General features: G+C 38.1%; 1 protein-coding gene across 2 annotated transcripts in view; it reads left to right on the plus strand.

The window, feature by feature from the left end:
- The window catches only part of hmcn1 (hemicentin 1), a 130,193-nt gene that overhangs the window by 34,534 nt on the left and 71,447 nt on the right, over nucleotides 1-24,212 (plus strand). The window contains exons 11-29 of one of the 2 annotated variants that reach the window (XM_036140937.1): nucleotides 24-293; nucleotides 2,127-2,268; nucleotides 3,507-3,634; nucleotides 4,938-5,051; nucleotides 5,706-5,864; nucleotides 6,920-7,111; nucleotides 7,194-7,289; nucleotides 9,889-10,016; nucleotides 10,103-10,247; nucleotides 11,795-11,907; nucleotides 13,287-13,446; nucleotides 13,633-13,798; nucleotides 14,626-14,753; nucleotides 17,029-17,280; nucleotides 19,227-19,322; nucleotides 19,487-19,681; nucleotides 19,799-19,929; nucleotides 22,101-22,248; nucleotides 22,610-22,736. In XM_036140937.1, the coding sequence (XP_035996830.1) occupies nucleotides 24-293; nucleotides 2,127-2,268; nucleotides 3,507-3,634; nucleotides 4,938-5,051; nucleotides 5,706-5,864; nucleotides 6,920-7,111; nucleotides 7,194-7,289; nucleotides 9,889-10,016; nucleotides 10,103-10,247; nucleotides 11,795-11,907; nucleotides 13,287-13,446; nucleotides 13,633-13,798; nucleotides 14,626-14,753; nucleotides 17,029-17,280; nucleotides 19,227-19,322; nucleotides 19,487-19,681; nucleotides 19,799-19,929; nucleotides 22,101-22,248; nucleotides 22,610-22,736 (2,890 nt within the window). Of the gene's footprint in view, nucleotides 1-23; nucleotides 294-2,126; nucleotides 2,269-3,506; nucleotides 3,635-4,937; nucleotides 5,052-5,705; nucleotides 5,865-6,919; nucleotides 7,112-7,193; nucleotides 7,290-9,888; nucleotides 10,017-10,102; nucleotides 10,248-11,794; nucleotides 11,908-13,286; nucleotides 13,447-13,632; nucleotides 13,799-14,625; nucleotides 14,754-17,028; nucleotides 17,281-19,226; nucleotides 19,323-19,486; nucleotides 19,682-19,798; nucleotides 19,930-22,100; nucleotides 22,249-22,609; nucleotides 22,737-24,212 lie in introns of those variants that run through there. The other variant, XM_036140936.1, reaches the window with a different exon arrangement.

A 24,212-nucleotide genomic window follows, 5' to 3' on the forward strand; every position in this document is an offset into this window, starting at 1 on the left:
TTTTTGTCCACTTTACCCTCTAGAGCCTCCTCCTGCCATCACTGTTGAGAGAAATGTTACTGTCTCCCCTGGCTCTCATGCCGTCCTCACCTGCCGCGTCCTTAGCACTGTTGCCTTCAACCTCACCTGGATGCGAGGGGGCTACGATGCCCGTCTGGACCCACGAGTGAGCATCCTTGCCAACCTTTCGCTCCAGGTGTCCGATGTGACCCCGGATAATTCTGGCTGGTACGAGTGCATTGCTGCAAATGAAGGAGGAAAGACTGCAGAACGGATCTACCTCACAGTACAAGGTGGTAATTGTCTTTTTGTTTCAACAAAGCCATATCGAATCTACAGAAAAGTTCTGCCCTTAATTGCTGTTTCAAGGTTTGATGTTAATCTGTGGTGTTGCTTTGAGTGCTTGTGTGATTTACAACAAGCTGGAATAGCACTGTTTGCAAACACAGATACATGACTCTTCAATGAGGGCCTCCTTCTTTCCCCCATATATGTACCTTGATGCTTTCGTCAGTGGCGGGGAAATAAAATTATGCTTGAGTCCCAGGAGGCACCTAGAATTTTCCATCTCCAAAACAATTTTATTGCCCTGCTCCAGACACTTCCCTGACAATAAATCTAGCGCGGTTTACTGCAGATAATGTCTAATTACCAAACATTCCCAGCCAGAAGTCAATGAAAGGAATTAAGAAGGTATAAAACACAACAAACTTTGTTGCAGTGATTCAGTTTGTTAAAAAAATTACATACTCTATTTTACATACTATCATCAGTTGTTACTTACTTTATATTTACTTATAACTTGCTAATTACTATAACTTTACTTATAACTTGCTACTTGCTAAATATACTTGTTTCATTACTATAAACTGTGTAAAACTGTCAGTGTCTTTCCCACAGGCATGCCTAAATTTCCCCATTGTGGGACAATAAAGGAATTTCTTATCTTATCTAACTATATGTCCCGGATTTTGTTTAAATTTCATGTGCTGTAATCTGAGGATTAAACAGCCAATTATGACCTACTTCTAATGTTTTCTCGTTTTCAGAAAAACCCTATTTCGCTAATTTACGCAGGGTTGGGGATTTTATTTTCTTAATGAGAATGATCTAGGATCTCATTTTCAAGACAGACCTGTTTGATGAAACAAAACAACGACAAACTGTAAAATCTTAGAATGATAGCAAAAAATACAAGTTATGAAAACATTTAATTTAATTAAATAAGCTAATAAAAGCATAAGAAGATTTCTTTTCTGTCTTTAAAGAAATTTTAATTCTTTGATGGGGCCGAGCACGAAAAAATATTTTTCCCTTGGTCTGAGAGTACTAATGGATCACTGAGGAAAAGGAAGTTCTATATATGGGTGCATCAATTTGTTTTGCCTATTTACACCATTCCACCCATGTCTTTCTCTTTTTTGAAAATGTATATATTCATACCTATAGGGAAAACATTTATATTTACCTTTTTTGTATATTGTACTTCACCGAAAGCAAAGTGGCATGTTATATGATGCAACTTGGCATTTAAACCTGATTCTGAAAATGTTACGCAAGGTTCTTTCTCTGTGAAACTTGTCCACAGCATTGTGGATGAACACAGGTTAGAGCTGTGTGCATTGTGAATATTCCCACCATCACTCTACTGGAGATAAACTTGTCAGTGAGAATATAATAGGCAAAACACATTGTTGAAGAGAAAGGTCTCCCATCATGAATCAGTCAGAAGGTCTGTGGAGACTATTCCAGATTCTCTGGATTGCACATTGTTTTCTGCTTTAGTAGACGAAATGGGGAAGAAAGACATGCTGTGAAATAATATTAGTGGTCTTAGCAGTCATCCCTCCTCTTGCTACACAGATCATAAACTTTGCGGCTCTGTTCCATCATGTAACTGGAACTAAATTCACTGTGTAAGGGAAGAACCCTCGTTCCTGCATGGAAATGTGTTTAAGACCTTTCCTTGATCTTCCAAAGAGCATAAACTACTTCCAGCATTCAATACGCAAGTCCTATATTAAAATTTCTACAAAACTTGCTTCTCGTGCACTGTAACTGATTGACTGCAATGGATGGTTTTAATTAATTTACTGAATAATTAGAATATTTGCTGTTGTTTTTAGAGGTACCCAGGGTGTCAGTGGAGCCACGAAATCAGACCTTTATGATGGGAGATGAAGTGAGGATCAGCTGTTCAGCCAGTGGCTATCCTCCACCCCGTCTTGTTTGGACCCACAACGACATGTTTATTATGGCGTCCAACAGGTAGTTAATTTATTTTACCATTATATGACAATGTTTTATTATTTCAAAATTTCAGGCATTTATTCAATAAAACTTGTTTTATCTAAAACTGTTGAAAAGTGGTGGTTTAGATGTTTTGCATGTTAAAAGTCAAGCAGTTGTTGTTCTTTTACCAGTTACAGGAACATATTGATTATCTCATTACATGTCATTTACAAACTTGCCTTTTGGCAACTTCTTTACAATCATTTGAATCTCCCCTGTTGTCCTTGCCCACATAAAATGTATTCTAATCTGGCCAATACATTTGTTTTCATTCACACATTTCCCTGTTTAGTTATTAGAAAGCAAAATGAGGGAAGGTTTGATAGAAAGTTTCCCCTTACAATTAATCTTGCAGCCCCTCTCAAAGAACTAGAAAGTGGCTTTTCCCTTTCAATAAAACCACAAACGTGTAAAAATAAAGACACTGGGGAAAAAAAAAAAAAAACTTCATTCAGGTTATTTATTGACATCTGTGCTGTTGTTTTGGCTATACTTATTTATTTATTAGTCAGTGAGCAAAGCTATACATGACTGAATCAGTTGAGCTATGGTTTCATGCCTCTGCTTGTCTCTGTTGTACCTGCAAACTGTTCTGGACTCATTCCTTACCTCCAGAAGCCTCTCGCACGGTGACAACAAACGTTTGTGGATTCAGGGGTTAGGTTTTAGAATGGAGAAATGGGATATAGCATAATTTGAACCAAAGGCAGAAAAACTAAAAGGGATGTTAGGTGATTTTGTACATTTGTTGTGTAGAAACCCCTTTACTCAATAGGTTAAAATGTTTTGGTGGATAAAATAGTTTTTTTTTCTGTTAGCTTTGTAAAAGTAGTGGAATATGTACAAGTTTTAGCAGATAAATGTAAAATAAATGTGCCTATATTAAATTAAGTTTAAAGGAGGAGGAGAGGTATTCATTAGCAGTAATGGATTTCCAAAAGAATAGATATGGGACCATTTATAATTCAGAATTACAATAGTGAAAAGTTTCAGGTTTTTATATTTGGTAAATAAATCTTCATAAAATAAAATAAAAGGCCACTATCAGTCAGATACTTGGAGGCTAAAAATTAGTAACAATAATCATTTTTTGTCCAAGTGATAACTTGTCCTGCCATTTTCCTCCCCAAATCAATGAATGCAAATTTTTGAATTTGCATTAATTAATTTAGCATTAGTTAATTTTTTTGTTAAATTTTTGATCTGATTATTAGATACAGGATGACTCCTGATGGCACTCTGGTTATAAGAAACACAAAGAAGAAGGATGGAGGGGTGTATGGCTGCTTGGCCAGTAACCATGCTGGAACTGACACAATGACCTCCATCCTCACCTATTTTGGTGAGTTTTCAAATCATTAAACTATGTACCTTAGTCTGTTATGCAGTGGTGGGCAGAATCGTGCTACTTCGCAAACAGATAAGTACTAACTTTTTGTTCATTCCAATATCATTCACGATAAGTTTAGAAACTGTTTGCGAAACGGTTAGCGTCAATTTTACTAGGTTTCGTGACTGTAAGGATAATAAAATTGTTCAAGATATTCATCCGCCGTTTGCTTCTGGCTCTCCCTACACATCCACACAGACTTCTCCACACAACAAGTCACGGCTCCACAAAAAACACATTGTTAATAGCTGTGATGTTTACTTCTTACCTTTATTCATCTTGTTTTGATTTGGTCTTAATATTGTTGGCTCCCATTGCTCAAAAACAGAGACGCCGATATCCACTGTTTTTTTCTGTAAACAGTGCGCAGTGACCCTAACTCTTTAATTAGTGATGTAACCAAGTTTTCTGGGTTTGTTACTGGCATGGCATCATGTGGGAGGAAACTGGACTCAGGGCTGGGCTTTTGGGTCACTGCTGGGGTCAGCGGGTGTCTTTTACTTTTCCAACACTTCTGTACGATACACTGACGTTTATCCAGCATGGGAAACATGTTTCTACACAGCAATGCTAAAATAGCAAACATTAAAAACAACAATATTGATATTATTGATGTTACAACAATAAGTAACCCAAAAAGTCATGATTTATTGCATGTTTATTGAAGAGTCTGATGACAGAGGGGAAAAGGAACCTCCAGAAATGCTTACATTGTGTTCCAGGCTTCCAGGAGTGTTGCCACGTCCGCTTATTATAAGAGACTTTGGGGTTGTTCATTTATGCTGTTTACTAGGTAGATGTAATAGAGCTGGTTGCTTGTTTCTCTCCCAAGAACTGGCAACCTTCCTACCCACACTCACACAGTTTTGTTTTTTCTCCAGTGCAGCTGCCTGGGCACAGAGGGATTGAATATTCTTCACAAATGATTCCATTGCCATGTAAAAGTTAAAATTAAAAAGTAATCTATCCTGAACTAAAACAGCTATCCCCTTAAACATGCTGCGCACGTTCATCATGCGCCATGTGTCTGTGTGCAGCTCCTTTTGTCTGAAAGACGTGTGACACAGACTGAGTGACAGCTGTTGGTTATCAGTTATGGGCTAGCTTCCTCAAATTTCTTTATTTAGCATCGGTTTAACAGTAGTGAAGCTACTGTTTTCATTTGCAGGATATACAATTGTGAAGCTTATTTTTTGGTTAGCTGTTCACACCACTGCTTTTATGTTCACGATGTGCTGGATTGTCTGATTTCTAGAATTCCCTGTGGTAAGGGCGGCATCAAGAGAAATTCTCAGTAACACAGGAGAAACCACAGTGATGTCCTGTTCAGCGTCTGGGATCCCTCCACCTGAGATCTGGTGGTATAAAGGTAACCGTTTAAAAGCTTAAAAAACTTACTTTGGACTAATACAAAGAAGCAATAAAGTGTTGAGTACACCCCAATCATTTATATTACAAAATAATGAAGAACATCTAATGTAGAACAGATTACTAGATCAATGTGTGCTTCTGTGCTTTTTTGTCTCTCTTGTTGTGTCTCTGCTCTGTCTTCTGTAACCCCAGTCGGTCGAGGCAGATGACCGTTCATACTGAGCCCGGTTCTGCCGAAGGTTTTCCTTCCCGTTAATGCAGAGTTTTTCTTCCCACTGTCGCTTCATGCTTGCTCAGTATGAGGGATTGCAGCAAAGCCATGTACAATGCAGATGACTCTTCCTGTGGCTCTACGCTTCCCCAGGAGTGAATGCTGCTTGTCGGGACTTTGATGCAATCAACTGGTTTCCTTATATAGGACATTTTTGACCAATCTGTATAATCTGACCCAATCTGTATAATATGATTGAACTTGACTTTGTAAAGTGCCTTGAGATGACATGTTTCATGATTTGGCGCTATATAAATAAAATTGAATTGAATTGAATTGAACATTTTCAGAATAATTTTTTCTTAAATCATGTATTATAAATTCCAATTACCTTCTTTAAAGCTGATTCAAATTACTTGCTGTATTTTCTGCAATTGCTAGGTAATATACAGCTCCATACCTCAGCTCTATTGGAGGTGGACAAATTAGGAGGAACACTAACCATAAAGCAAACCCAGTTAGGCGATGCTGGAGACTACTCTTGTGTGGCTGTCAATGCTGCTGGCTCCTCCTCACTGAAGATATATCTTGATGTTGGAGGTAAGGATTGGTGAAAATTAGGAAAGTCATTATCTAACTGTTAAAGCAATTTCACTTCCATGCTTTGCCACCAGTGCTTCATTTTTTCTTGTATTCTGCACCTTCAAATCAAATGTTACTTGTTTATATAAAGTTTTTAGCACCCAGTCTACAATTATATAGCACAGTGGCAGAAAATATAGACAAAAAATTGCACATGTTGTTTTTGCTTAGAGAGAAAATAAATCCTCTTTGAATATGCAGATCAAAGTTGAAGGCAGATTCGGGTAAATGTAGATTCCAGTCTCTGTTTGAGTTTAACCCCTCGGTGGATTTGCACACATAATGTCATAAATTGTTTTCTTTCCATATCCATAAATGGAGCAAACAGGTGTTTTTTAAAGGTGTCATTGATATATTTCCCCATTCTCATACTTTACACAAGTGGTTCCCAGCGTAGAGGCCAGGATCCCGTGTGGTAATTCACCTGGGATTTTGCCTGGAAATGAAATTAGGCTTAGAAATATTTTCTAAGACCATAATAGCAACAGTTGTGATAAAATGATAAAAACAAAATATTTGAATATTTTTTGTTTGTTTTTCACTTGGCTCTTGTTTATTTTTGTTTTGGTGGTGGTTTGATATTTCAATCAACCACATTTGCCATCGAACATCTCTACTACTGTTATTTTGTTGTTAAGAAGTTGAACAGTTTAGGAAACACTTCTTCCGTGAGTTGCAAATGATTGATCAAAATCTATATTTTTTTTGTCTTTTTTTCAGTATTACGAAATAGAAATGCAAGTCGTAACAAGAAGTCTTAAAATCATAGAGGACCGATGCTTTTTATAATGGTATTTAGAAGATGCTATAGATTATAACTTGAGCTTTTGTAATTAAGTTTTTTTTTAATGTATGTTCATGGCAAACAATGACCTAATATGTTTGACCTTGGAGTAAAACTTCCTCTGACTCTAGCTCCTAAATACTTTTAATAGATAAACTGTGTTTCCATGCATATGTACATGTAATTTCTCATCACTATCATTGGTCATCTTTAATCTTGACCGCTCCAGCCACACCGACGTTTATTCTTGAGCCATCAAATGTAGAAGCGGACATTGGCTCCAACGTGACCTTGCCCTGTCAAGCACATGGGTATCCAGAGCCGCTGGTCACATGGAGGAGAGAGGACGGCTCATCCCTGTTCAACCGACCCAATGCACACAGCACTGTTTCACAGAGAGAAGGGGACCTACAAATCATCAGTAAGTCTGTTAAGTCAGTTTTGTGCCTAAAATGTCAAAAATACATTGTTCACTTTATTGTTAGTTTTTTTTTTTCTGTCAGATCTCTGGGTGGAGGATGAGGCAGAGTATGTCTGTGAGGCCAAAAACCGCTTTGGGAGGATCCAAACCAAGGCTAGAATCAATGTGACAGGTCTTGGTAAGATTTAACTGTAAAATGTCTGGATTATTATGTTGTAATTGTGGGCCTTGCAAGGAGAGTGTGTTTTAACCCTAAGATTGTTGTTTGTCATGCCTGGCTTAAAGTTACAGTAGGGTGTTCTGAGCCTGAAATTTTAAACAAGCACACCTTACAGGTCCCTCTTCCTTGCTCCCTGCTGCACTACAGCCCTCCATCCACAGCTCCTCCCCCTCAGTGGAGCCAGCCGTGAACTCGCAGGCTAGTAAGCAGGGCCAGCAGATTTGACCGAAACTGGCTTAATGGCTTTAACGACCGCCCATTACTAAGGGGTGGTCCTGTTTCTGTTGAATTTGCATGTTATCTAAGCCATTACAAGGCCTTTGTTTGCCAATGGTATAAAGCTTGTTACTCCACATTACTCCAGACTTTTTGAATTGAGAAAGCTTCCTGGAGAGGAAGCGAAACGTCTTCAACTACGGAAAACAAGTCCAGTTGCTTTGTTTTTTACCTTTTTAACGGAATGACCATGCCCTGGATGACTGAGAATCTTCACCAGCTCTTTGTCTCTTTATTGTCTAGTAATTGCGAGAGGTCTTTGACGTTTAATATCAGTTCAGAAAAAAACGAAAAAAAAACTTTGTAGAGTAAAATTAAAAAATTTCAACTACACATTAACCGTCCCCTTTCTGCAACAACTCACCAACTAGTTTTAATTTCAGTTTGAAACATTTATCTTAGTAAAAATTTTGTGGAAGTCCTGTTGATTATGTTCGACAGACTTTGCTTACTAAAATTCATGTCTTGTTGTTGAGTACAATTGCTTTTCCAGTGGAAAGTTGCCTAATACATGAGTTTTCTTGACTTAATAATATCATCACATTGGAGCTTTTAACACCAGCCAATCAGTGTGTCTATCCATATGGGTATAAATGTATCTAGGTATGTACATATGTTTGTTACATTTTACACATATTAATTCAAAAATGAATGTCCTCTCTGAAATTATGAAATGTATGGTTTTGAAAAATCTAACCCTAAATTGTCATATTTCCTCTTGATGGACAGCTTACTTATTTAAGGTTCTTAATTTCTGCTTAAGAAGAAATTACCATGCTTCAAGTACAAACATTGCATCTTTCAGAGTGTGTTTGCATGTTTTTAGTCTTTAGCCAGTTGAATGAGTTGATTAACGTGTTTCTATGCATGTGTGGGAACACATGTGCTTTGTTAAGCACCATTAGTTTCTCTACAATGGAAACTCATTGGGTCTTTAAATGTGGGCCAAAGGTCAGAAAGTGCAAACACGGCCTGATGAAAAATAGTATGCACCAAGCTGCATCCCCCCCCCCCCCTTTCTTACTGGATAAATTAACTCATAGAAACATGTATAGATTTTATTTGCCAAATACGGTGTGAAAATTTTCACATTTACTGTTTGGAGGTATGTGTTATATATTATATGTGTGTTTGGGAGAGGTTATATTCCCAAAAATGGAACCAAGGGTAATTATCGATTTCTCTCAACATCATATCATATCATATCATATCATATCATATCATATCATATCATGGCAAATCCTCCAAATAATACATCATTCTTGTCTCTAAAAACAATCCAAAGCAATCATGACATATGTGATGTTATCTCATGCATAAATATAAATATTATAAACTCACTCACTCACTAGTAACCTTATATAAATTGAAAATTGTTATTTTACTTCCTTTTTCTTAATATTAACAGATATTTTGTGTCACGTGGAGTGTCTACAGATCAGTCCTAATATGTTGCTTCAACATGGTTTAATTAAGTTAGGACCACTGTTATAATTTTCGAGCAAAGCATCACATAAAAGTCACACTGCTTTATCTCCTGTTTCTTATTGTTTGTTTCTATTATATCAACTCCAAGTCAGCAGAATGAATTTGATCCCTACCAAATTATTCCAATGCAAGCCAATATATAATACAGTTGGATTCAGATTCAAATCTGATTGTAACAAAACCAAATTTGATTGTAACCAAAATACAGTAGAAAAAGACTATTTCTGATTAAATGTAAGTTATCTAAGAAAACCAGCAGATTGTGTGGAAAACTCTGAGTAGAATAATCTGGTAAATACAAATGTGCAATTTAGGTTTTCTCTATGGTGTTATACAGATGAAACCTAGCAAATAATTTTCGGATTGCGTTTTTGAAAGATAATAGAGTTATTTGACATATGCATGTAGCAAACTGTGCCCACATTTGAAGTCACCATGAGGGCCAGTGATCCTTTACTCAAGTCAAAATAACTCTGGATTAAATCTTCACCATCATTGTGTTAGTAAACGAAATACACATGCTTTAAGAGAAAACTGGTAGACCATACTCATTTGATTTTCACTGAACACTATTAGAAAACGATTAATTTTACACTTTGTATTCAGGTTTCTACACTGATTAAAATCACGTCTGCTCTGTTCTGCAGTTTATGCGTGAATTTGTGTATATATTTAAAATTATGACCTCAAATTCTGATCCCATTTATTATATATGGTGTCAGATAGAAGCACAACAATTTTGTTTCTGCTTGAAGAAATTCCTAAACTTTTTATGTCTTGTTTCCCTTCGAAGTTAAACCTGTCATCGCAGTGAGTCCGCCTGTTATCAGTGTGATCGAGGACCAGCAGCTAACTCTTCCCTGCGTGCTGCTGGCTGGACATCCACTGCCAGAAAGGCAATGGCTCCACAACTATGGCCTGGTGAGAACATAAAAAGCAGGGTTTCTTGATCTTGCATGCAAATAGCTTACGATTGTTTTAAATGTCTCTTTCCTGTAATCTTTTAGGTGACCTCAGACCAGTATGTCACAGTGAGGAGGGATGGCAGTCTGCATATTGAAAGAGTTCAGCTGGATGATGGTGGTGACTACACTTGCTTGGCAGAGAACGTTATCGGGGCCACCAACCATACAACCACAGTTTACGTTTACGGTAGAGAAACCAGTACACAGACATGCATATGTGCAACAAACTGCAACCAGGCCTTCTCCTGGATTTCTTTTATTGCGGACTTTCTTCTTGTCATGTCTGCATGATCTCCAAGCTCAGCTATGGAACTCCGCTATGACTTTTTTTTTTGCAAAGACTTGTCATGAATAAAATGCTGTGCATCTTTATTAAAGGCAGCCACGGTTTAGAATGGATTAGGAGGCTTTAAAGTCATTCCTTTCGATTTTTAAAACTAGAGTAGACCTGTGTACCTGGACAAGCCTTCCTGTTTTGATGTATGATAGGTCGTCAATATGAAGCAAAGTTCACTATAACAGTTAAGACATTTTTCAATTGAGTCAGCAGATTTTAGAGTGAACAAATACATTTGTGTTAATTTCATTACATTTTTAAATAAAATAAATAAATAAAAATTTCTAAGTACATTGTTTTTGCAGAGCTGTTTTAGTGTCACCTGGGTTAACACTAAAACAGGAAGATAGTCAAAGAAGGAAAAACTGCAGCAGCATGAACATTAATTTCCCTCCTTACAGATTTTTATTTTTGTCACACTGATCAAATAATTTTTACTAACTCATGAAGATATCCCAAAGCAACAGCACCAAACATTTCTTAGTAAAGTTTCACTTGCAACACGTAGGGATGACAACTGCCAGAACCTGAAGAACAAAGAAATCAAGTAAACAGAACCTGTCTAACATTATGAAATAGGCTAAAAGATCTAACAAGCAACACATCATGCTCATCGTCTAAAATAATCAAATAAAACAACCAATGAGGAAATTGTCTATCAGTTTGGAGTGTAACGGTACATGTATGTGTACCAAAAATTGGTCATTCGGTTTGGCATGTATGTGCACTGGAAAAACCCCCAGATGTTTGAAACATGAACACATCTTCCTATTATGTTTATTATTTAAAATAAAGCAGAGAGGGCTGTTCGCTAACCTCTGAGGTCCGCTTTTGGGTAGTAGTAATTTTTTGTTATTCAGCTACAGTGGTGATGGAGAAAGAAAGGTGTTTTTCCACAGCAATAAAGTTTGCAGCTTTTAATTAAAACACCTCAGATGATGTAAGGCAAAACGTAAACTTCAAAATCAACGCAAAGACCAACTTAAGAGGAGTGGCACAACCAGCTATTAGGTTTAGGCGGCATTCGCTTTACCACATTAGACCTGATTGGTTTAGATTTATTCTTTCATATACAATGCAGGTTGTCTTTGCTAGTTATCAAAATTAGTTTAATAAGCTGAAACAGTAAAATGTAACAAAAAAGCAAAAATAGAAAAACTCTGAAAGAGGGAAATAATTTCTTCACGGTGCTGTAGTTGTAATAAAGACTTAATTACTGTATATTTTTTATGTATATGTTAAATATACAGACTTTTTAATATTGTAGCAAAGCCAGACCACATTTAATGACAGTAAAATAATTTACTATGAATAAAAATGCATCTAGTTGATTTATAAAGTATTTGACTAAGGTGTAGCAACGTTCTCACATATTTTATTTGTGCTGATATCCTCAGTGATGCCTTCAATTCAGCATGGCCCTCAAGTATTTAGCACGATCGAAGGAACGCCTATAACTCTGCCCTGCCGTGCCGGTGGAGTACCAAGTCCGGACATCACATGGAGCAAGGTCAGTATGAACCATGTGTCTCCGTTAGAATCTATACACCAATGCTCTCTTCAGGGATTGTTTGTCAGCAAGTAAAAATAAAAAGAAGTATCTGAAAAATGACATTAAAAAAGGATGCAGTTTATTGTTAAGAAAAAGAAAAGTAGATCAAAGATGTAACACTAAGATTGCATTCAATCTTGATCCGTACAGAAAGGATTAAATTCAATATTATTTTGTAGATTAATAGAAACTCACTGCTTTTATGTTTTTTCTTTGTACTGGAGGCATAAAACATAATTATTTGTGTTTAAATTGATGAGTTAGAAGCAGCAATAAGCTTTGCTTGTAAACCTTTAGCTGCTCAGTTTATCAGTTTCAGTTCCAGGGGACCGTACTGTTGACTTCCATGACTTTAAAGCACAGGTCTATGATAGGCACAGTCAGAGCAATAACCCCTACATGAGGTGGGATTCTTTTTTTGTTCGCTTGTCTTTCACTATATTCTAGTTTCCTTAGTTGTACAAGTGAAAGGGGCAACAGATGTGTATATTCAATTCAATTTTCAATTCAATTTTATTTATATAGCGCCAATTCATGAAACATGTCATCTCAAGGCACTTTACAAAGTCAGAATCCATCAGATTATACAGATTGGGTCAGATTATACAGATTGGTCAAAAAAGTTCCTCTCTAAGGAAACCCAGTTGATTGCTTTAAAGTCTTGACAAGCAGCATTCACTCTTGGAGAACCGTAGAGCCACAGGGAGAGTCGTCTGCGTTGTCCATGGCTTTGCAGCAATCCCTCATACTGAGCAAGTATGGAGCGACAGTGGAAAGAAAAACTCCCCATTAACGGGAAGGAAAAACCTCCGGCAGAACCAGAACCAGGCCCAGTGTGAACGGTCATCTGCCTCGACCTACTGGGGATTAGAGCAGAGACACAATAAGACAGACAAACAAGCACAGAAGCACACATTGATCCAGTAATCTGGATAATCAGCGGGTGATCTGTCCTTCCTGGATAAAACATAAAATAAAACCCTCTGAATCCAAGGCCAGTTTAGCATATTCTGCAGATGTGCTTCTCTATGTTCTCTCAGCTTTCTTTGCTGCCTCTCTCTGTAACACCAGTCAAGACTGCTAAATCATATGTGAGCCAAGAGGACGGTGTAGCCATAAAACAGTCCTAATGGACTGACATCACATTTGACTCATTTCTGTTTAGGTATGCTCATTTTTAGAAGCTGAATTGTTTCAATAAGGGCGTTTTAATTTAATAGTGGCAGGGAACTGGATGATAAATTTTAGGACTCTTGGTGACCAGTACTTTTGACAAGGTGATTAAATGAAATAAACATTGAATCCCGCTCTCTCCGTTCTGTGATTTAATCCTTGAGGGTGGGGAGCGGCTGAACTTGGGTGGTCCGGCTTTCTCTTTGGACTTGGATGGCAGCCTCCTCATAACTTCTCCCTCTGGAAACGATACTGGAGAGTTTGTCTGCGCGGCTACCAACGCTGCTGGATATGCAGCCAAGAAGGTGCAGCTCACGGTCTACGGTAACCATCTCAATTTCAATCGAAACATAAAATGGCTTAATGAACCGTGAATTGAAATCACAGTATTTATTGTGCTACATTTGTTAAAGTCATTGTATGGAATAGAAGTACGTTCTGGTTCATCTGCTTGATGACACTCGTAAATATTTCCGTCACTTCTAACTTCGTCCCTGGTTTCTTTCCCAGTGCGACCCAGACCCAGAGTTGGTGGCGCTGAAGGTTTAAGAGAGCCTGTGAGGATGTCGGTGATCAAGGGAGAGGATATTATTTTGCCATGTGATGTTCACAGTGTCCCACCACCTACCATCAGCTGGGCGAAAGAGAAACAGCTCATCTCGCCCTTTTCCTCAAGGTAAAACCCTGCTAGCATTAAGCACACACACAGAACTGAAGTCCTTTGTGTTGTTTTATTCCGCTCGTGGCAATGGTACAGAATCTGCTGTCATGGGTCACAGTTCGTTGATGCTGACACATAAACTTAAGTTCTTCCATGGGAAGCCTGGAAGGCCTTGCTTATTTCAGAAATGACCGTGCCAAGCCAGATTCTGTGAGTAATCTGACAGCCTGTCTGTGTAGAGAAAGGGTCCAGGGGCGAAACAGACTGCAGTCTGTGCTCCAGACCCAGCCACGCTAAAAAACGGTCCGCTTTGTGAAGTCTGCAATGGCAAAACCCCTGTGTCAGGCCAAACGGCGAAACATCTGCAACTACCGTTTTTCTCAGTTTTTCAATGTTGTTACAAGAGAAGACGTTGCTAAACATCTTATTGTGAATATTTCTACAATCACATGAAAGAAAAAAACAAAACAAAACTCAGAAATATTGTTAGCTTGTGCTATTTTCGTATGAGTGGTTTGAATTAACTCCATGTTGTTTAAATTACACTGCTTTGTCCTTCTCGTTCTTCCCTGACCTCAGGGGAAAGTTTGTGGCTGTCTAAGTTGATAAAGCAATCCTACGTTTAGTTTGCGAAAACTGCCAAAATAACTGCAATTATGGTTAACGGTAGATTAGTGCGGATCATCAAGTCTTTGCGTGGGAACGAAAACCGTTCGACTGATTTGCTTTTCACATTTTTGGCAGCTTCAAGCATAATAGTCAGGGCAGGATTTCATTGTGCAGTTGATCGCTGTTGTTTCATGCTTGTGTGCAGTAAGGGAACGTGTCCTTTCTCCTCCCAGGCATCTTCAGCTTCCATCTGGATCGATGAAGATCCTGGAGACCAGAGCTTCAGACAGTGGCCTTTATGTTTGTGTGGCCTCAAATATTGCCGGGAACGTGACGTTGTCCATTGCCCTGAGTGTTTTAGGTAAGCTGAAAAAAAGACCAGGATCTTATCCATTTTTTAAAGTGACAGAATAAAAAAGCTGTTTGTCCAATCTTTTCAAAAGCAGCTGCATACAATACTGTACAAATGTCTTAAATCACACCAGATGTATTTGCTTCCAAGCAGACAGACTTTTCTGAAATCTATTAATTAATGTGAGATTTATCAGTAGTTCTCCTGATTTTTCAAGTTTTTCTTTGGACTTTAATTGTCTTTATATATTTCTAATGAGATAATTAGATAATATGGTTTCTATGGTTTCTAATTTTCACAGTTTCTATGGGGAACTGTGCCTCTGGTAGAAAATGTTGATTTTTTTTTTTTAACTGTGTAGCAACAGCACCCTGCCACTAGAAAACGCTAACTGACCTACAACAGGAAGAGTTGATAAGTAAAAATCGTTACGTGTCCTTTTGTACGGTGTGCTATAATTGATAGCCAGTTTCAGCAGTGGTGGGGGCAAAAGTTGCCTGAAGTTAAAGCCAGAAGGTGGCCACAAATGCAGAGGCAAACAAACTACCCTCGTTAACCCTAAAAACAGCCACCAGAGCCTGCAGAGTCTGAGAAAAACTGCAGCTGATTTTTTTTCTATGGGGGAGGGGATGAATAGCCAAGATCCCAACAGTAGTCAAAATGTCACAGATCCCTGAGGCAAACATTGGCCGAGACCCACTAAGCCACCGAAGCCAGATTACCAGACCAAACATCCTGCCCATACCAACGCTCCCTTCATGACCTCTTCTCCCACCTGGAGCGGGTTAAGAAGTTGAGTTTGGGATCATTTTTATTCCTAACTGCCAAAATTGTTTCATCTAGTCATGAATCTTGTTATTTCAGTCATGATCTATGTCTCATGACCAACGGAGAGGGTAAAATCATACATGGACCTATAGGTTTAAAGCACGTGTCAAACTGAAGGCGTGCGGGTCGAATCCAGCCTTTCGAGGCAATTTATCCGACCATCAAGAACCAAAAAAGGCATGTCATGTCAATAAGGTAGAGGCATATATCCTTTTAAAGTGTATAAAGTGGCTAAAACTGTGCCTCTGGTAGCAAATGTTGATTTTTTTTAAACTGTGTAGTAACAGCACCCTGCCACTAGAGGTCTGTTTTCCCACAACACATTTAAACAACCCAGAAATGTTCAAAAAGACAAAAAGTGATGCAGAATGATGAAAGTTTAAAGTGTAACTGACCCTAATATCAACTTTCTTTGCAGATAAATTGGTCAAATGGGCCTAAGGGTGCTACTTTCATGTTACTTGTGCATTTGTTTTATATTTCTATGTGAACTGAAATGAAATTATGAAATAAAAAGTATCATCTATACACGTACAACCAGCCCTTTTAATGACTTCATGATGCCAAAGTGGCCCAATATAGAAATGAGTTTGACATCCCTGGTTTAAAGCATCGCCGTTTAGGCTCAATTATCACCGACATATTTATTCATCTGGTCTCCATACTGACATCCTTCATGAACAAGACACCCAGATATAAAATCTGTCCCCACTTGAGGAAGAGCCTTTTGTGAACACTTCTTTGTCCGATCGTGAGCCATGGCCTCATATTTAGAGGAGCCGACTTTCATCCAGGCCTCCTCACTTTTGGCTGCAGCTGTTGCACTATAAAAGTCATGACTCGAAGTTGTAAACACATTCTAACATTGGGAGGGGAGCAGGGCACACCCAAAAACCTGCTGGAAGCACTACTTATCAAATCCTGTCTGGATGGATGGATGGATGGATGTATGAATGAGGTGAGCAGCATTCATGAATGAATGAATAAATGAAAGAATGTTTGGATCCTTGACTGAAAGACCGAGCTGAAATTAAATAAGTAACAACCAATGTCCAGAGAAAAACGTTGAAAGACCTTCTGAAAGAGCAAAGAAATGCCACACAGATTAAGATCAATTAAAGTGATTTCATGAGAGTTTTGATGTTTGAGGTATATATTTAATGAAATGTGCGATACCCGAAGATGCTACTGTTCTGTCTAAGCTCAATGTGTTCTAATTAGGTGGTTTAAACTGAACATTCAATTTGCATTATCTATTTTCTTATTGTACGCTTCCAAAAACAATCTAGTCAACACCCACAGCAACCTATATGGCTGGTGCAGCCCAGAAGTAATTAGAGATGCACATCAGCACTAATAATTTCAAGCAGATTTTACTGTTCAATGAATAACATTTAGTTGCACTTTAGGCAGCCAGCTGTTTCGTAAACCTTCTCCTCTGTTTTCTCTCCTGCAGTTCCTCCTAAAATCCAGCCAGGCCCACGAGTGATGAAGGTACAGGTTGGACATCAAGTAGAGCTGGCTTGTGTGGTGGCAGGGGTCCCAGAGCCGACCCTCAGCTGGACCAAAGATGATAAAAGCTATCCAGTGTCACCTGATGGCGGTCTGATACTTACGGATATTAAGCTTGACGATGGAGGAATCTACATATGCACAGCCACCAACACAGCAGGCCAGGACCAGGCTCAAGTTAAGGTTCAAGTCCAAGGTGGGTTTGTTTACGTAAGACTACAGACCTCCACTGGTCCCTTTGTTTGGTACACCTTGTTAGGCTGTATTTAGAACTGCCTTAATTTTTTAACTGGTTTTTGGTCACATTTCTTAGAGATACTGACTCTGTGGCAACGTGCACTTGCTGCAGATTTGTTGGCTGCACAGTTATAATGTGACTCTGCTGTTGTAGCCATTGATAGTCATGGAACATTGACTGTTTTTGCTTTATTTTTTCACTAAGAAGACATATGGACTGCAAAAAAAAAAAAAAGAAAAATAAATTATATCATGGACTGTTGCATAAGTTTGTTTAAATAATTTTTGTTAATAGAAAAATATTGAAGAGCTAATTCTGATAATGTTGATATGAATTTTTCATTGGTTAATGGCCACGTATGTAGATATTAGACATAATTCTTGTACATGAATTAGGGGCCGGGATGTTGTGGCCATTTATGATACATTTTGTGGATTGTAATTTCTACCAATTTAGTTTTCTTCTTTGGGTATTTGGAATATATTTAAGTCAGTTTAGAACCAAAATTTGTTATTAATTTTTATATTTGAAAATGTTTAGATTACGTTGTTAATTGTTAGACCCTCCCATTAATTTGAGTAATTAAGAACACACCGGGTGCTTGGTGCAGAGCATTTTGTTTGGTAAATGTCTGGTGTGTTGACGGGAGGTTTTGTAAATCATTTTTTGACTTAAATGTCGCGGCCTTCCATGTTCCAAAAAAACAAAATTCCAACATAGGCCGTTGGTGGTAACAGGTGGTTTGATTTGCACGCACTTTTAGAGCTTCAAACAGCAAATTGAGATTATTTTTCGTTTTCAACAAGTTGCAAGACATTTTTTAGTCATTATTTTGTCCATATTTTTTCAAGAAATAAATCACATATTTTTACAAATCAATGAAGTCGGAAGTGCGTGCAAATCAAACCACTTGTTACCACCAGCGGCCTATGTTGGAATTTTGTTTTTTTGGAACATGGAAGGCCGCAACACTCTGCTATTCCTTCACATACCAGAGGGGATCTGGTTGAGATCTTGTCAATGATTTAGGCTTGGTGGCATACAAGGCAATACGAAGCGGGATGAATCCCTGTTTTTCTGTTGTTTACACCAAACTCTGTCATAGCCATCTGAATCAATCTGACTTTAAATTTTGGTAAGCCTATTTAGTTTGTTGCCAGTTTTCTGCCACACTGACTTTTGCATGTTGACCAGATTTTGAACAGCACTTCCTGAGGCTTTCTTCCAACAATAATTTTCTGGTTTTTGACAGAAGTGGGACATCGTGCAACCTTCTGCTGCTTTAACCCTTTCAGCTTGTGCATTCAGAGGTTGTATCCCATATACCTTGGAAGCAACATTTCATATTTGAGTGGCGGTTGCCTTTTTGTTATACAAGTCTGCTCATTCTGCTGTGACACCAAGGAGGCATTTATGTCCGAACAACTGCTGTTCATCATTATTTTCTCTTTTTTTGGACCATCCTCTGGAAACCTGACAGATGTTTGTGTCTGAAAATCCCAGATCAATAGCTTATGAAATACTCTGAACGAGTTTGTGTGGCACCAGCAGCCATGTCCTTCTCAAATTTGCTGAAACACCCTTTCTTCTTCGCTTCGATGTTCAATGTGAACTTCAGCAATTAATCCACACTATGTGAATACTTGTGGTTGGTTGATTGTTCGTGTTAATAAGCAGTTCGACTGGTGCTGGAAAAAGAGGCTTCCTATGGTGCAACAAAAACAGGAAAGGTGACGAAACAGAGCAAGAAAATTACAAAATGACCAACAGTCAATTAAGCAAATGAAACAAGTTAAACTTGAACTGAATGTGGACAGAGTGTGACCAATTTGCTATTTAGTATTGGTGTGGAACACTGACAAACTGTTTGTGGCTAAGAAAAATGCTTGTTTTCTACATTTTAGTACCACCTGTTGTTGAGGTGCTGGAGCCGCCTTTCAACAGCCCTGTGCAGGAGAGGGTTTTGAACCAGCGCATCGCATTCCCCTGTCCTGCCAAAGGTGCTGTACCATACACTCTAATACCATATGCATTGCTACAGAGTTTTACACCTGATAATTCCTGCATTTGTTATTGGTCTAAAAGCAACTGCTACAGAGGAATTGAGCTCTCCATATTAAATAGGAGATTAGTTTTGCTTTGCTAATGAATGAATGGTCTTCAGGTCTACCTAAGCCAGTGATACGTTGGTTGCGTAATGGTCAAGAATTGACGGGCAGTGAGCCCGGTGTGTCCATCCTGGATGATGGTACCCTCCTGATTCTTGCCGCTGTCTCACCTTTGGATGATGGAGAGTATGTCTGCACTGCAGCTAATGATGCTGGATCCACAGAGAAAAAGTACCAGCTCAAAGTCAACGGTGATTCATCTTTTCATCGAATTAGACATTGAGTTCAGATAATAGCAAACCTGCCTTTACAGCAATATAATCCTGCAAATATTTGTAGTATATTAAAAATGCACCAATCCTCTACAGTGCCACCGGAGTTCCATGACGGGGACGCAACTGGAAACGTATCAGTAATCCTGAACGAGCCAATCAGCTTGGTGTGTGACGTCACGGGAAGTCCAAAACCTGTCATCTCCTGGTTTAAGTATGGGATTCCTGTAAGTGTTTGCACAGCTGAAAACGTTCTTATTTTATGTCCGTTTGCACAAAACATTCCTTCTTTTTAAGTGAAATGCTTACATTAATATGCAAAAGACCCGAATAACTCAAAGCTTCTCAGCATGGAGAAACTGAATTATTCCGAATTTTTCTATATTGAGAAACTGGAGCGTGTTCCTGCTCAAAGAAGACTAAATCTCAAAAATTATATTTTTGTTTCCTTTTCGAGCTGTGTTTTGTCCTAATGTGATATTTGCCTGTATTTAGCTGATAAATTCTCATAAAAACTAATACAGTGCCTGAAAGGGATTTACACCAACTGGAAATCATCTCCATTGGTCATAATTGCAAACCTCAGTATATTTTATTATGTCTTTAAGAGACAGAGCATCACAGACTAGTGTGCTGTTATTAACTGGGTCTAGGTCTGTGATATAACTGAGTTGTTCTAACACAGTTATAAAGAAGTTGATTCGGACAGGATGATGCTACCATCCATACAATTTTGTAAATCAACATAAATCCAAACATGAAAGGATTATTCCTTGCTTGTTTACCTGACTGAAAGAAAACCAATTTCCTAAATATTTTTGCATATTCTTTTCTTTTTTCATCTTCAGTTGAAACAACAAGAACGTGATATAGGTCTAGTTTTTTTATACCTCTCTCCTCTCCTCAGAGTCCCTACCTGGATTTTAAGAACCTTGAGGAATATGTAAAAATCCTCTTTTAGTGTCAGAAGACCAGGATCTAATAATGTCCCCTCTTCATGCCTGAGAACCTACACTGACCAATACCTTTGATATTGGGGCCGGCCCAACAATGTTTGTCTAAATAACGAACATCTGAAATAACAGTGCGCATGGCCAACACGTTCTCAGTAGACGGCCGTGGGGCACAAATATTACGTCTCCAAGCTGGGATTGTCCATTAAAAATACTGAAAATGCAGTCGTTAGGTTTACGTTCTGCCGGAAAGTGTCCAACAATCTAGTCTTGGTTGTCCTTGTTGGCTCTTTAAAGGATTGATGTAAATCTTTTCTGTTTAGTAAATGAACATTATTAGTGAGCCTTTATTTGTAATTTTATGTATAAAAGTTTAATTACATTTAGCTTATATAAAATGCCATTTCAAGTGTGTTGGTTTGTGCTAAAGTATCTGTTTCATTTAAAACCGATCAAAGTCAGGTTTTATGCATCACAAAAATATTAGCTGCTGCTAATAGGGGTGAGTTTTTGTGCCCCACGTAACTTATGCCAGAGATGCCACTGTCTCTAACACACCAGTGAGGCCTTCACAGAACAGGCGTATTTTCCTGAGATTAAATCACACAGAGATGGACACCGTTTATCGATTAGATGACTTCTAAACTCAACTGATTCAAACTGGATTTCTTTTTCAATGTATTATTAGATCATGGTGCTAAATCCAAATTCATGCCCCACTTTTCTGTTTTTTTTTTTTATTGTAAAGTTTTAACTATTTCTTTCTACTTCAGAATTGCTACTGTGAAGCATAAGGAAGGTGGAATTGTGGGCTACTTTGTGTTGTACTTTACATAAAAGCTCATCTGTTTGGAGGGTTGATTGTTAAAAGGTAAAACAAATGTGGAAAAGTTAAAGGAGTTTGGCTAATTTTGCAAAGCAATGTATAATTGCATTTGATGAGGGCCACAAAATTATTAAATCAAGTTGTGTGTACCTGATGATAGGGTACAATAACAGGTCTTTTTTCCATTTGTTCATAAAAACATGAGCTGTAATCAGACCATGCCTTCTAACCAGTGTCTATCAGGTTTGTATGTCTATTTGTTGTCATTGCCAGCTTCAAAAATAATAGTTCTGATAATATGATGTAAAACTGGCTACTTTTTGACATTTTGACTGCTGTTGTATTTGCTTTCTGTCAGGCAGTGAGTAAAACATCCGAGGTTATTCTTTGAGCTGGGATTTATTTGGAATCTAAATCAAATCAATCTGTTTACGGAGTGATTTTTTTTTCCCGGATAGAAGTGCTTTCTACTTTTGCACTGCCTTTCTCTTTTTCGGTCAATGCTCGTTTCAAATCTGCTTTTTATTATCAGAATATGTTCCAGTAACTGCCAGACAACATTTCCTGAAGCTCTGTTATTATGTTGCATTTGATTTAATGTATTTATGCTAATTGACAGGTTGTTGCCAGTAACAGCATCCAGATTCTTGACATGGGAAAAACCCTGAAACTGCTGAGGGCAGACACAGCTGACGTAGGCAACTACAGCTGTAAAGCCATTAACATCGCAGGGAGCAGAGAAAAAGTATTTGTTGTAGATGTACTTGGTGAGTAAAGTCAGTGAGAAATCCTCACAGCAAGCACGGTGCATGCGTTTACATCCAGCTGAAAGTTTTCATTTATGCTTTACAGATCAGTTTCAATGCTTTTAATTAGAGCCTCAAGTAAAATTTGCTACATGAAGATGTTCATAGCCAAAAATAAACTAATACATTGTCAATTGTATCGAAATGTAGTTGATAGTTAATTTCATTGGTTTCTTAAAGGAATCAGGATTTGTTGAATAATCAGTTGCAAACAAGACCGCTTTATCAGTTTGAATGTACTATAAAGGTCCAAGAAGTTTTTATTTGTTCTGGTAATATTTTTCCTAACTTGGTATGTAATAAACTTGTTATTTTTTCTCAGTCCCACCGACAATTGTAGGATCTGGTGCTCCTCTGGATGTCTCAGCAGTTCTCAAACAAGAGCTTACTCTTGAATGCAAAGTGCAGGGTTTGCCATTTCCCACAATCCAGTGGTACAAAGATAGAAAGTGAGTGCCTTCTGATTATTAGGAATATACTTCCTCAGTCAGAGGTTTACATAAGCTCATCATGAGCAGGAATGTTATATGGACTGCGGGTTTTTGATGATTTGTTTGATCATGCATTTTATTATGGCGAAATCGTGAAATAACACACAGCTTAAATGATTTTAAAAACAAACAATGTGTTGCACAACTTGGAATGTATTGTGTCTTTAACCCAGAGCCAGAGTACATACAGGCTCAAGTATGCTGTGTACACAACCCCACTATTGTTTGGTATAAATGTCTCTTAGAAAGCTGAAGAAAAGCTGCTCCTTTTTTGCAGCCATTTAAAAGCTCCCTGCGTAATTCTGGCTGAATATTTGAGGTTTGACAACTAGAACAGTCCAGAAGAACTATGTTATTCTGCTTTCTCCATAATAAAACCAATTATTTTATTTTTTTGTTTGCTGATTTCTGGTAAAATTGAGGAATTTGCAGGTAGGGTTCCTTCCTCGTTATTTCCACTGTGTAATTTAATGGCACATAAATACCCCCCAGTGATTCTGCCACCATCATGCCTGATGTTTGATACAGTTTGCTTAGGTTTGAAAGCCTCACCTTGAGTTCTCTAAATGTACTTTTTACTAGTGTTGTACCGATACCAGTATCGGACGGGGCCCCGATCCAGCACTAAAATGGTGGTATCGGTATCGGCGAGTACCAACAAATAGGGCACCGATACCATTTTGATGTTTGTATGTCACTTGAACGCAGCCTTCTCTCTCCCGACTAGTATTATACATGTTATATAAGTTTTTGAAAGTTGCACTATTTTGGCATTTGAGAGCCAAAACTCAGGGTTTAAAAGAGATTATTCAAATAATAATGTAATTTTACTGTCTTACTGTTGCTACTATTATACATGTTATAATTTCACGAATGTTGCACTATCTTGGCCTTTGAGAGCCAAAAGTTTATTCAGCTATTGTCACCCATTCCAGGTAGGCAATAAAAAGTTCTCCTACCCTAAGTAGTATGCAGTTCTTCATATACACACACTACATAAATATCAAACAGATGGTATCGCCCAATACTGCACAGCCAGGTATCGGGGCCAAATAATGGCATCGGTGCAACACTACTTTTTACAATTGTAGAAAAAATAGATTTCTTGTCTGACCACCGAGCTTTGCTCCAGAAGGCCTTTGTGTTGACAATGTGGACAGTGTTGGAATTTAGTCTTTTTTGGTCAGTACTTCAAGTGTGGCATTTCAGCAACTTACATTTTAAAATTTATTTATTTTAATCTAAAGGAGAACATTTGTGTCAGACAGTGGAAACTTGCAGAAAACAAGTTGGTGGGTTTTTCATCCTAATGACAAGAATTATGTTTAGAGGAGTCACAATGAGGCTTTTGAACCTAAGAACTGTGTAACAGCTGTCAAGCGGAGTTTGTGGATGCATTGGCATGTGGGTCTGATTTAGTGACAAGGGTACTGG

This window comes from Fundulus heteroclitus, chromosome 9 (genome assembly GCF_011125445.2).
Source record: "Fundulus heteroclitus isolate FHET01 chromosome 9, MU-UCD_Fhet_4.1, whole genome shotgun sequence".
NCBI lineage: Eukaryota > Metazoa > Chordata > Actinopteri > Cyprinodontiformes > Fundulidae > Fundulus > Fundulus heteroclitus.